The following is a 12,153-nucleotide window of genomic DNA, read 5'->3' as shown; positions in this document are numbered from 1 at the left end:
TTGTCATACATATCGCATAGGTGACGGTATAATTGAATCGAAGATCCACAACAAAAAAAGCCTTCAGAGGCGTTGGCTGTGTTTTTATTATGTGAGGAGGTGGCCATGTTTCATCATATGATTGGCCAGGCCTTGCCCCTGTACTACGCTCGCTTATCAGTAGTTCAAAGATACTGAAGAGGCATTTCTGCCTTTATGCCTTGTGTTCCTGAAGGTAGAACAGCCCTCTTTACAACAGCACTGCCCTGCTGGCTCAGTTCACCTCTAATTGAATACAAAATGACTCAACTAGTGATCATATTCACAATGCAAGTATGGTCCATCGATGCAGAGGTGACTGCAATTTACATTAACAATACAATACAATTAACAATATAATAATCACCAGGATTTCCTGCTAAGGATTCTGCATAGCGTTGTTTTATTATACCCAATGTGTCATAGGAATAAAACCTTCCAGATGTGCTTGAAGCCAGGGAGGCGGTAGAGGCCCTGTTATATAGTGAAGCATGTGGTGTGCATGTTGAAAGTGTTGCTTTGCCAGTGTTGTGACTTTAATCCACCTATCACCTCATTAATCAATAGGCCTGTTACATATGGTCACCAGGTCTAGTCCGATCGACTCTTGCACTGTTTCTGTTACTAGACCCACAATGCTACACTAGTTCTGTACCCGATATCCCCCATTATAACACAAAGAGTTAGGGATAAAGGACTTGAAACACTAATTGTAAAGGTTTTTGGGAGACGGGTGGCAGAAAGTACGGACCAGTCTACACGTGGTTAGGGGAGGCCCAGCCCAAAGGCCTTGAGTCTGAACCCCAATTTCAAACCAAACCCCAACTTGGCATACCTGATCCAATGACCCAACAGTAAACAGATGAGGAGTGGATCAAGTAGTCACAAGCAGGGCACAAAGTGTGCCTGTGAATTACAGAGTGTAACTAGGAGGAAGAGAGAAGTGTGTCCAGATTCCAGGAAGGGTGGAAGCCCGCTGAGACGTGGGCGTACCTTGCTGTCGGACGCCGTGTTTATGCGGTAGTGGTAGACGCGGCCCTCGTAGCGCAGGGAGATGGACCTCTGACCCGGGCTGCTCTCACTCTCCCGCACCAGGAAGCTGCCGTTGATGCCCGAGCTGAGCAGGTACTCAGCGGCGTTGCGCGACACAGGCCCGTGGTACCAGCTGTGCTTCTCCAGGCTGTTGACGGGGGTGATGTAGTTGGACGGCACCCAGCCTTGGCCGTTCTTCGTCTGCGCCTCGCACCACTCGCCATTGTGGTTGTAGCCCAGCACGCGCAGCTTCTCCCCTAGGGAGGGGCCGAGGGAGGGAGGAGCCAATGGGGGAGGAGCCGAGGGAGGAAGGGGCCGAGGGAGGGAGGAGCCGAGGGAGGAAGGGGCAGAGGGAGGGAGGAGCCAATTGGGGGGAGGAGCAGAGGGGGAGAGAAGAGTCGATAGTTAGGCAAGTTGTTGATTTAACTAAATATTGAAGCAACTAATTTAGTCTGCATAAAACAGGAAAGGCCACTTTGTACGGTCTATATAAAGATAAAAGGATGTGGAGCATAATGTGTCAAGGTATTGAAACACGGTAGTATCAGGCATGAATTAACACTCACATTCTAATACAATGGCTACTTGTTTAGCATGGATTTTTGTCGCAATGACATAATTGAAATAGTGTACATCAACATAACCCGCAGGGCTGCACAGAGATAAAGCATACAGTTGATGATGAGTTCTGCCCTCACCGAGTCTACCTAGGGTGTTAACTCAGAAGTGAACCACGATGGATCTGCCGTTAAGAGACTATAGTATCATGAGGCAACAATGAGGAAAAAAGACGCAAAATGGAATCTGATTTACAATAAACAACATACAATATGCAACCCCCTGCTGAGGAGTAATTGGACGTTTCAAACACTGCACCAGATAACAACAGTATCATGTAGTCAGAGTCAATCTCCAGTAGGAGTTTAGATTGACATTTTATGAAATCCCCCTACAAATCAGTCAAAATAACGATGATATCTGATGACGACAGCAACATAACCACACACTATTGCAATGATGTTCGAGTTAGATTGAGCTGAAAGTAGTCAAAGTGGGTTGGGTTTTGCTTTGTATTGGATACGTGTTTGCATGCCCAAATCATACAGAGAACCCCTTTAAGGATAGTGATTACATAATTCAAGATTTCTTCTTATGCCTGAAAATCCCTTTGAAACGGCCAGACTGTTTCTCATCTTTGATGAGCATCAGAGATTATGTGTCACTTAACTTTTGGTTTTTTAATTGGGACATTTTAGATGACTCTAGCATTGACTTTCTGATTAAACCTTTAATTAAGCTGGAGACTGATTTAGCATTTAGCAAGATTCCCTCTCATTATGAAATCCACCTACGTTATTTTGCAGCCGCATCCTCTAATAACTTGAATCACTTCAAAATAACACTTATGTAAGTTCTGCAGGGTGATTTGTGAATGGATTTTACTTCAGCCATGACTAGAAAAAGCCAACTTTGCTTTGTGCTCACCTTTAGTGATGCTGAGGGTGTTGTCGCCACTAGCAACAAAGTCGTAGAGGGCAACGAAGAGGTTGGGGTCATTCTCACTGGGACAGGACAGAAGGTTCTCCTTGGAGTTCCAGCGGGCCGCTTCAGTCAGACCCTGGGGCTCAAAGTCTGGTCTCTGCAGAGCTTCTGAAACACAACACAATAAACATATCAGATATTCACATCTATTGGATATATCCTGTATCATAGTAGTGTATGGTACTTGAACCTTGCAATGACAATTTCATAGTGCGGAATGCACAAAATTTGTCATAGTTTCTAAGTGCAGAAAAGTCTTATACTTTGCATTTGAGAAATAAAATTTGAACTTTGAATTGCTGATGTCATAGTGATAGCAACAGAACAACAAGTTTCTTTGATATTTTTTAATGAAAAAAATAAAGGTAACGAGGGAAAAAGCTCCATTAGATTAAAATAACATTGGTCAACAAGATGGTAAATTTCAAGGTTATCTTCCCATTTATTTTATGTTAATGTTTTTGTCATTTCAAATGATGTGCTAAACTTTTTCTGTGTTTCAGCATGTTCAGATGACATAGATTTGTGTTATGCATGGGTATACTAAGTATAGGCTTTTGCAGCACAATTCAAAGACATTTCTTAAAAACACAATGTAGAAATATTTCAAACAACACCACAATATAGGATGAGTTAACCAATGGCAACCTTATTTAACCATAGGGAGGCAAGGATGGTCAACCACAATTAGGTATTTACAGAAGATAAATGTTGTTTCCTGTTCAGCTGTTACAGGCCTATATATAGCTCAGGGGGCGCCTTGTATTGCCAACAAATAAAGAGATTCAGACAGCCGCTGTCCACACCCATTAGACCCCTCTTCTATACAAAACCCCTCTCCACCTTGCACCACAGGCCAGGGTCCCAGTGAAACCTCTACTGTCAGCACTTGTTTCTTACTTCCGATGTGAAACGTAACGTCAAAATTGGTACAAGCTAATGTCAAGAACTTGCTTTCCACTGAGATTATATATGTGTCTTTAGAGGACCCAATTACAAAACAAGGATCACCATATCATCAAATTAATATCAGTCAATTCAAAATGCTGTGGCATATTTTCCAAAAGCAATCACATGTGAAACATATTTCCCTCACAAATTATTCAAAAAAACCATTTTGGGCTGTCGAGGATTATGGCTGTAGTTAAGGTAAGGTAATAAACCTGATACTACCATTATACATTTAGCAATTATGGGACAGGGTATTGAAGCCTGGTTCCAGGGGAGGAAGGAAGAGGTCACTTAATGCTTCTGAATGGTAAAATATGCAAACTCTGAAGTCTAACGAGGGTTGTGAATCCACGAGCATTGAAGATGATACGCACAGAGATAACATGTTTTGGACGCTTCATACAGACAGGTTTGGTATACGGAAGGTAAGGAATACTGATTCAGGCAGCTGGGTCAGGATAGGACATTAATTTACTCAAGAGCATACTAGAATGTAACCGGGACAGGGATTGGTTACTGATAGAGCTGATTTAGATCCAGGTTACAGCCTGTGTTTGGATGTGAAATCCAACACTGCACAGATGTTATAGTTTTCAGCGTGACTCACAGAAATTTGAGAGAACGCCAGAAAGAATTGCATTATTCCAACTGCAATTGTTGTTGCTATTTGAGCGGAGCTTCACTTGGTCGTCAAGGGTCACAAACACAAACACACACACACACACACACACATCTCCAAGTTGTTTTTCTGAGCGCTGGTAATAGGTTTTTTAGGAGCAAGAATGCCAAGTGAAATATGATCACCTTGGATACAGAACCAGGATATCAACAAAAGGGGGATAACACTATTTGTTTGTGAAACAAATTGCTCTGGAGTGTTTATAAGAAGTCTAAGGGGTTAGAAGGGACCGCCACCTGGAAAGTGTCAGAACTCCTAAACAGAGAGTCCAACGTTTATATACCCTCAGGAGAGGAATTATCAGTAATTTGAAAAAAGATAAGTCATAAGAGTCTGAGAGCTGAAGACGGAGGCCGAGCAGACATCTCTTCGACCTCAGAACAGGGGGAAACAGATGAGTGGTCCCCGGCTTCATGGAAGGACCCGACATGATGGAGCACAAGAAGAACGCATGAGCCGTTCAAGGCCATGACGCCATTGTTATGAGCAATCTTAGTGCACTCAGGCCCACTGCAGTGCTATGAGCAATCGTAATGCACTCGGATCAGGCCCAGTGCAAAACTAAGGGACTCTGTAGAGCAGCTAGACTAGATCCAGAATGCCCAGAGCAAAACGACAATACCTTGGCCTGCTTTCTTCCTTTAGGTTCCTCTTCAAAGTCAGAGGAAGTATCCAGCATATTAATGTAGCTTAAGTTGAACCTGCCAACAATGTCTTGAGCAGAAAGCAGTTGAACAAAGACCTCCACCTAACTACAGATCCAGAGGTTCTGAGCACAGTTGGGACATATTTCTTTGCCGAGAACTTGCTCAGAACAGGGTATCAAGTAACGCTAAGGAATAGACGCAGTCACATGGCCACTGGGAAGGGAAGGGTACTGGAGGCCTGTTATTATGGATCCTTGTTCAGCTTTCATGTGCTATTCACTCAGTTTTGCAGTGTCGTGGATAAGTTCTGTTAGACGACATGTACATCTGGGTTAAACAATGTCAAAGCTTTAACAAAGTTTGGCCTTTAAGCTTGACCAACAGAAGTCCAATGGAAAACACTAATTATCCTCAGATATCTGTGCCATGTATTAACTCCGGACAGGATTCAGGGACATTACTAAAGCTGATAATCAGTCATCTATGGGCAGCGATCCAGAGCTGTTTCTCTATTAACTCATGGGGTTGAACAGCCTTTGGAACATCTAGGAATTGACCAGGTCTTCCATTACACATCAACTGCTCTCTTGTCATTCACGAGTTCAACGTGTCTCGGATTTTATTTTGTTTTACAGATCATCCAGTTGGATGAGAGAAACCATATTTACCTTACTTTGATTAAGGCTACGTCAGCTACCGCTAATTTGAATCCATATTATGGTGAAAAGGTAATGTGCAATGCTTGGAATACAAAATAACAAATGCACCAGGATATTCACTGCATTGGATAAGTCACAGTATTTAACCAAACCAGTTTCAAGTAGAAAGTAAACAAAGTTAAGATGGGTTGTTAGGATTGGAATACAATCCCTACTCCTCCTAAACAGTAATGGAGTGGCATATGGCCAGGATTCAGATTTCCTTATATTCTCCTCTCCCTCTCTTTTCCACTTCTTCTCTTTGCAGCGAGCCAGTCTGTCTAGCCTCCCGTCCCTCCCCAGCACTCTCCTCCCCCCTCACTTTCCAGAGAAAGGATACCACCAGAGCTTCACAGAGATAGCCTACCTTCTAGTTCAAACTTTGTCCCCTACTCTTGTTACAGACCCATTATTATGGGCTGTTACCGTTACTTCAAAAGCAAAACTTGAATTTTCAAACATGATCCTGTAGACGGTAAACATCTCCCCAGACAGAGGTATTCTTACCTTCCAAGTAACAGCTGGAGGAAGACGACAGGCCCTTCTTAGATTTACACCCCACCAATTTCAGGCAAATCTCCAACATTTTCATTTGCTTTCTTTCACTTCCTGCTTCCAAAATAAGTTTTTCCTTGACGATATCCAAAGTCGCTCAACTGTTTTCCTTCGACATTCGAATAGCAGGAGAGAAACGGGATCATCAAGAGGAGGGGGGGAATAGTAAAAAATAAATAAAAAAAAGGCATAGGCCTATAAGCACATGGAATAATAGGAAGCAAACATGGGAAAGCCTTCCTCACACAGGTCCCGGCAACAGTCGTCAGTCCGCGATCTGCACTTCACCTCACGCTCAAACTCAAAAGGAAAAGTGTACTTGGCTCCTCCGTCCCGACGACTGTTACAAACTCTCCGCTCGGAGAAGCTCCATCTTGTTTTCCTCCCTGGATATCCTCAGCGCCACGCAGAGATGAAACAGATACATCCAAAAGTGTGTATTTCGTTTGAAGCGCGTGTTAGACATGCAGATGTGTCAGTTGAGTGGGCAGCGGCAAGGACAAAATAGTGCCATTCCCCTCTCTCTCCCTCTCTCTCTCTCTTTTGCCCTGCGTGAGTGTGTGTGTGTCCGAAGCACGGGGAGTTGCTCCTGCTACAAGCTGCCAACAAAGGGCCCCTTTCAGCCCGGGCCCACTGCACTCAATGACATCAGCAGGCAAGGACCTCCTACATCCCCCAAACACTCACACTTAGAGGGAGGGAGAGAGGAAAAAACTCACCCACTGAAGCCCTCAACTGATTCCACAATACAAAACTCAGACGAGAGTGACAAAAGCCTCCAAAGTAAAACTTTAGAAGGTTTTCACCGAAAAAGCTACAGCAAACCCTGCAGCACTTTAGTTGGACCAAAGGATTAGGAGAAGACACACCTCTAACCCACAGCCCCTCCACCTTTTCTGCTCCACTGTGCTCTCCTTTCCAGCCGTGGCCTATTGCACACTCACTTCTCAAATGTTGACAGGGTAAAGAGAGGGGAGGGGGATTCAGAGTACTTATTTTAAAGACACATCATTCCCAGAGAAGTCGAGCCATATGAATCATTCCATCTACTTTTGCTTATAGATCCATCAAGTTGTATTTAAATTGGTCAATACAATTGTTTAAATGAACTCGAAAAAGCCAGAAGTATTAAGGCTTCTCTTCCAGAGTAAGACTTAAGCCATGTGATTTCCAGAGTCGCCATTGTATTGGCGATGTCTGGAACAAAACAAAGTCAGAGTCAGAGAGTCTTGCAACATGACTCTGAACATCCTTTCCCTGTTTGGTCTCGGCTGTCCCTGTGAGTAGTCATGCAGGATCGCTGGAAGACACAAACTGTTTACTTCTCTTGGGATTGATTCAACTCACTCCAGGAAGTGGTGGAAAAGGTTTTCGTGTAACTATGGAGGATTGTGTTGAGGTATCCAGAGAGCCATCGTCACCACTTACTGTCCTGCTGTTCCATTTATAATCAAACAAAAAATTATTTCAAAACCTCTCAAAGTAAACAGAATCAATGGCTGCTGCAGTTTCAAATGCTGTCTTAGAAAATATAGCAATGATCATACCAAAGTATAAAACAAGTAATCTCTTGAAAGACAATGTTAAATACAAATGTAAATTGTTCACTTTGTCATATTTGTTGCCGGCTCAACTAAACATGCAACATGTTTAAGTCCCTTGTGTCTGCCCTAGTCCCTTCTCTTAATTGCATCATGCAACTACTTCTTGGTAAATAGACTCACCAACCAATACCATTTACAATAATAGAAACAATGTAAAAAGGTGCTATTGAATGGTTTGAAGCATTGAGCACAAGTTGTGTTGCTGTCAACCCAGGTCAATGAAGGCATGCTTGAACGCTTCTTAAACACAGAACCGGACAGACCACCGTGTAACAGCCATGGATCCTTGATTTGTGAAGAATATAATCAAAAACGCTTTTGAAGACAAGGATTCTGAATGTCACAATGGACGCTAGTGGATCCTTGATCATTTCAATTGTGACAGTGAAGACTATTATGCTTTCAGAGATGCCCACTATGTAGAAGGATAGACTAAAGGTATACAGTTATCAACAGGTTCATTATGCCCAGTTACATGCATGGACTTGGTGATCAAACCGATGAATACTATTGACACTTAAAGGGGGGAGGTCAGATTAATAAAAAAGCATGAGGAAGACAGTATACGATTCATAATTATCTACGACCCATGATTTCATTAAGCATCAAACGTAATACCCATGTGTTGCTATGACATCCTTGTAAATGCCTCTAATTTTAACTTGTAAATATAGCTGGGAGCAGCAATGTGGGGATCAAGCAGAATAGGACTCTATAAACTAATTTTGCTGGACAGACATAATCGGTTAGGTGGCTACATGATGACCGTCTTAGTGATTTCACCTACAATGAAAGCTATTGGCAAATGGTTATCGCAATGAAAATACATTGAAGTTGCTTTTAAGGGCTGGAATAGACTTGCTGCCAACAACGCCCTGAAGGTTTTGAAGGTTTTTGACATAAACCAAGATGGCGGAGAATCCATCATGGCGCAAAATGACCACATAGGGTGCGTAGAACTCCGCTTGGACCAAGGATTCCAATGTTACCTTGTTTCTGAATATTGGATGAATGGGTCAAAAGTTATAAACATGAATGCATGTCCAACTCTGACCTGTTGGTGGCGCTAGAGCTCATGAGCTAGCGACCACAAATTTGCTGTGGGGTATCATGGGACTGTCCTGAATCTATGTGCCAAATTTCACAACTTTTGACCATGGCGTTCTATGGGCTGCCATAGACTTCCTTGGGAAGATAATAGGAAAACGTACGAAACAAAAAGGTTGTCTCGCAGCTTCGCTGCTTGAAATGGCATCCAAAAGCAGGACAGAATGGGAAAACCTTTACCATATGTATTTTTATTTTACTTTACGTTTATTTGATAGGGACAATGCACAATATATAATTGAGCCAGATTATAGCCACAAGGCTAATTTACATCTGTTGTCCCTGATGACCATGTAGCCTGCGAGCCTCAACAACAATCGGAAACAAGTTAGCATTAACGCTCAAGAGTTGTTAAAAAGTGAGAGAGTGCAAATAAATGGCTTGTTGAATGGTTTGTAGATGAGTCACAGATTGAGATGAGCATGGCGTCATGAACTTCAGACTTCTGGTAATTCATCTGGCTCTCAGGCCAGAGGAGCTGCGGTCCAAGTCTGAATTGACAAGATGTAGGCCTTTTATAGTGTTGTCCCCCAACCAAAATGACATTTTGAATGTTATATTCCCAATCCTAAAATCTGCACAAATGACAGTTGCTGCCGACGTGTTTAGCAGGCTGCCATTCACACCCTTGCACATGGCACAGTCATTCCAGTGGTTTGAGGAATGTCCTCTGTATCCATGGCATCCAGCCCGGCCAAGCTCTACATCATCCCCGTGGAAGAAGCAGGGCGACTGTGAGTGTATGTTTGTGTTTCCATCTCCTCCACTCCCACAGACAGACACACACATCACCCCTGGATGAAGTCACAACGTGGTATGGGGAAAAGGAGGCGCAGTCGAGTAAGTAGGGTCCATAAAAATAAGAAGAAAACAGAAAAAATGATGCAGATGGAGAAACATGAAGCACATTGCTCTGCGGTGAGCTCATAGGAGAATTTTTTTTATAATCCAGCCTTTCGGTATGTTAACAGTTAGCTGACGGGCGTAGAGCATGGGTTTTGGCCTTCTCCTGCATAACCCCTCCTGTTTTCCTCAATTTTTACATCAGAACAAACCAGCACAGGAGTGGTTACATCCAGTGTTCTATCTTCCCAGGTCCACTTTGTTTGAAAAACATTTGAAAATCACACCCTGCAATGTGATTGTCCTGAGCCTTATAGTCAAACCCTTATGTAATGTTGCTCGCATCACTAGCTCATGCATACTATATGCAGGTCAAATGTGGTAGAGGGCCATGAATTACTATCATCTGCTACTAGCATGTTCTTCATTGAAAGGTTTTGTATGGCAGCTTATGTTTGGCTCATGAAACAAGATCTTGTGCTAAAACCAGAGGGCTATCTCATTATGAAGGGTGATACACAGAGAGGGAGCTACCCAGCTGTGTTCATATGAGTGCATTTACCACCACACTCGAATTGGCAACTGTGCCTGGCAGCCACCACCGCCCACATCAGCACAGCTTCCTGGCATGTCAGACAATCAGGACCCAGACAGAACTGATCGGAGTGTGCATGGGGTTGTTTACTCAGGCTGCTCAGGAGAATGCAGCCAGAGAGTCTCAGTCAAACTGAAGAATAGATTGGATGAGAGGGTTTAGGGTTCTGCATAGTACTTCTCTTGGCATGGCCATCAGCAGGACGCAGACGTGGGGTCCACCAGGGGAAGGACCTAAGCATTTGCAGGGCTAGGAATGACACTTATACTTAATTCAGGAACATGGTCGTAAGTCTTGGACATGGCAGACACTGGGACTGACACTAGTCATTTGAAGATGACATGATGCAAGCAATATTGCTTGCACACACACACACACACACACACACACACACACACACACACACACACACACACACACACACACACACACACACACACACACACACACACACACACACACACACACACACACACACACACACACCTTAAATGACAGTGACAAGACGGGACAATCTGAGCCAGATAAATTGTGCAGTAAGCCTGCACCTGTGCTTCACAGTGGGGTTCTAGGGGCCCAGAGAGGAATGTAGTCAACAGCAGTAGGCGCACATGCAGAGAACGGAAGAATGAAAATGGAAGTATTCGCTGTGATACGTCACACAGGACAACATGCAAGCTCAAGGTGTTACACATGTAATGCTGCCAAGGAAAATAATTACAGCTATGTTGCTACCATTACTGAAAGATTATTTTGTCATTAAGGAGCATTAAAACAAGGTTTTCAAATTTGTTAAGAAGGCCATGGTGGCAGCCGTGGACAGCTAATAACTGATTCCAGTTGTTTGCACTCAGCAGATCAGACAAACAACAGAGATGGAGCCCATACGAGCATACTCTGATTTCTGTTCCATACGAGGAACAGAAACCTGTGATTTACTTCTAATTATGTTGCTAAGGTTTATCAAGGTGTGCATCAAAATTCTGAAAATTGTTCAATGAAATCCTTCTCCATGAAATCCATGTAAGTTTCAGTATATCGATTTCACTCTATTTCTTCAACCCAATATGGGTTGATGTATAGGTGGAGTTTATTTACCCTCTTGGCCACATAGCCAAGCAGGGGACCAATTATTATGACCAATGACTGACTTTATTAGCTGACTTTGAGATGTTTATTAACTGTTTTACATTTACCTGGCAGGATTGTCAGTTGGTGCGTATTGAATACTGTAACCTTTAAATTCCAACAGATATCATGGTCCGCGAAGGCCCATGTAGTCATCTATGTAGGGACAATAGACGGATGCAAACACCAGTGAGTTTGGTGTACTGCTACACGAGTGCAGCAGCCAGAGCTGAACTGTGTTAAAGTGGATCCAGATGCAGTGAGCATAGCAAGCCCCCTCCCTCGTACAGTGTTATGAAGAGGAGCTTAGCAAAACACAAAGGGGACAGGAGAAGATCAGCAGCCTATAGGAGCTGGACAGGAAAATAGAACCCAATGTTGGATTTAGCTGTCGAACAGCTGACTATCAAAAGTTTACATGATTTTAATTCATGAAAATTGCCTTTGATGCCTGCAAGTGCTGAGGCAGAACTGAAAATTGTTTAGCTCTAGAGGATCAGGGAACAATACCGATGTCAAACAACCCAAATAAATGGTATCTTGTTTCTTAACAAAATGCAAGTCAAAATCTGAAATGGAATAGAAGTCCTCACAATCCTAATTACCGCCAAACAGAGATTTGCTGTACAAAGACTTTCTGGACCGAGCATGCCGTAAATGGTGAGAATTTGACTATTACCTACATAGACATTCTAGGTAGCAGGTTTTGTGCGGAGACAACAGCTGCGTCTGGGGTGCCTGCTAGCACCCTGAG

The 12,153-nt window shown here is 43.2% G+C and overlaps 1 protein-coding gene across 3 annotated transcripts in view; it reads right to left on the bottom strand.

Annotated features, from left to right (window-relative positions):
* abl1 (c-abl oncogene 1, non-receptor tyrosine kinase) overlaps nucleotides 1-12,153 on the bottom strand; it is a 28,818-nt gene that overhangs the window by 9,730 nt on the left and 6,935 nt on the right. For 2 of the 3 annotated variants that reach the window (XM_030353112.1, XM_030353113.1), the window contains 2 exons: nucleotides 2,536-2,700; nucleotides 1,012-1,307 (listed from right to left, as the gene is read on the bottom strand). In XM_030353112.1, coding sequence (XP_030208972.1) covers nucleotides 1,012-1,307; nucleotides 2,536-2,700 — 461 coding nt within the window. Of the gene's footprint in view, nucleotides 1-1,011; nucleotides 1,308-2,535; nucleotides 2,701-6,074; nucleotides 6,999-12,153 lie in introns of those variants that run through there. The other variant, XM_030353114.1, reaches the window with a different exon arrangement.

The sequence above is a fragment of the Gadus morhua genome, chromosome 4 (assembly GCF_902167405.1).
Source record: "Gadus morhua chromosome 4, gadMor3.0, whole genome shotgun sequence".
Lineage (NCBI taxonomy): Eukaryota > Metazoa > Chordata > Actinopteri > Gadiformes > Gadidae > Gadus > Gadus morhua.
The sequence above is the reverse complement of the archived record's forward strand: the minus strand, read 5'-3'. Positions and strand labels throughout refer to the sequence as shown.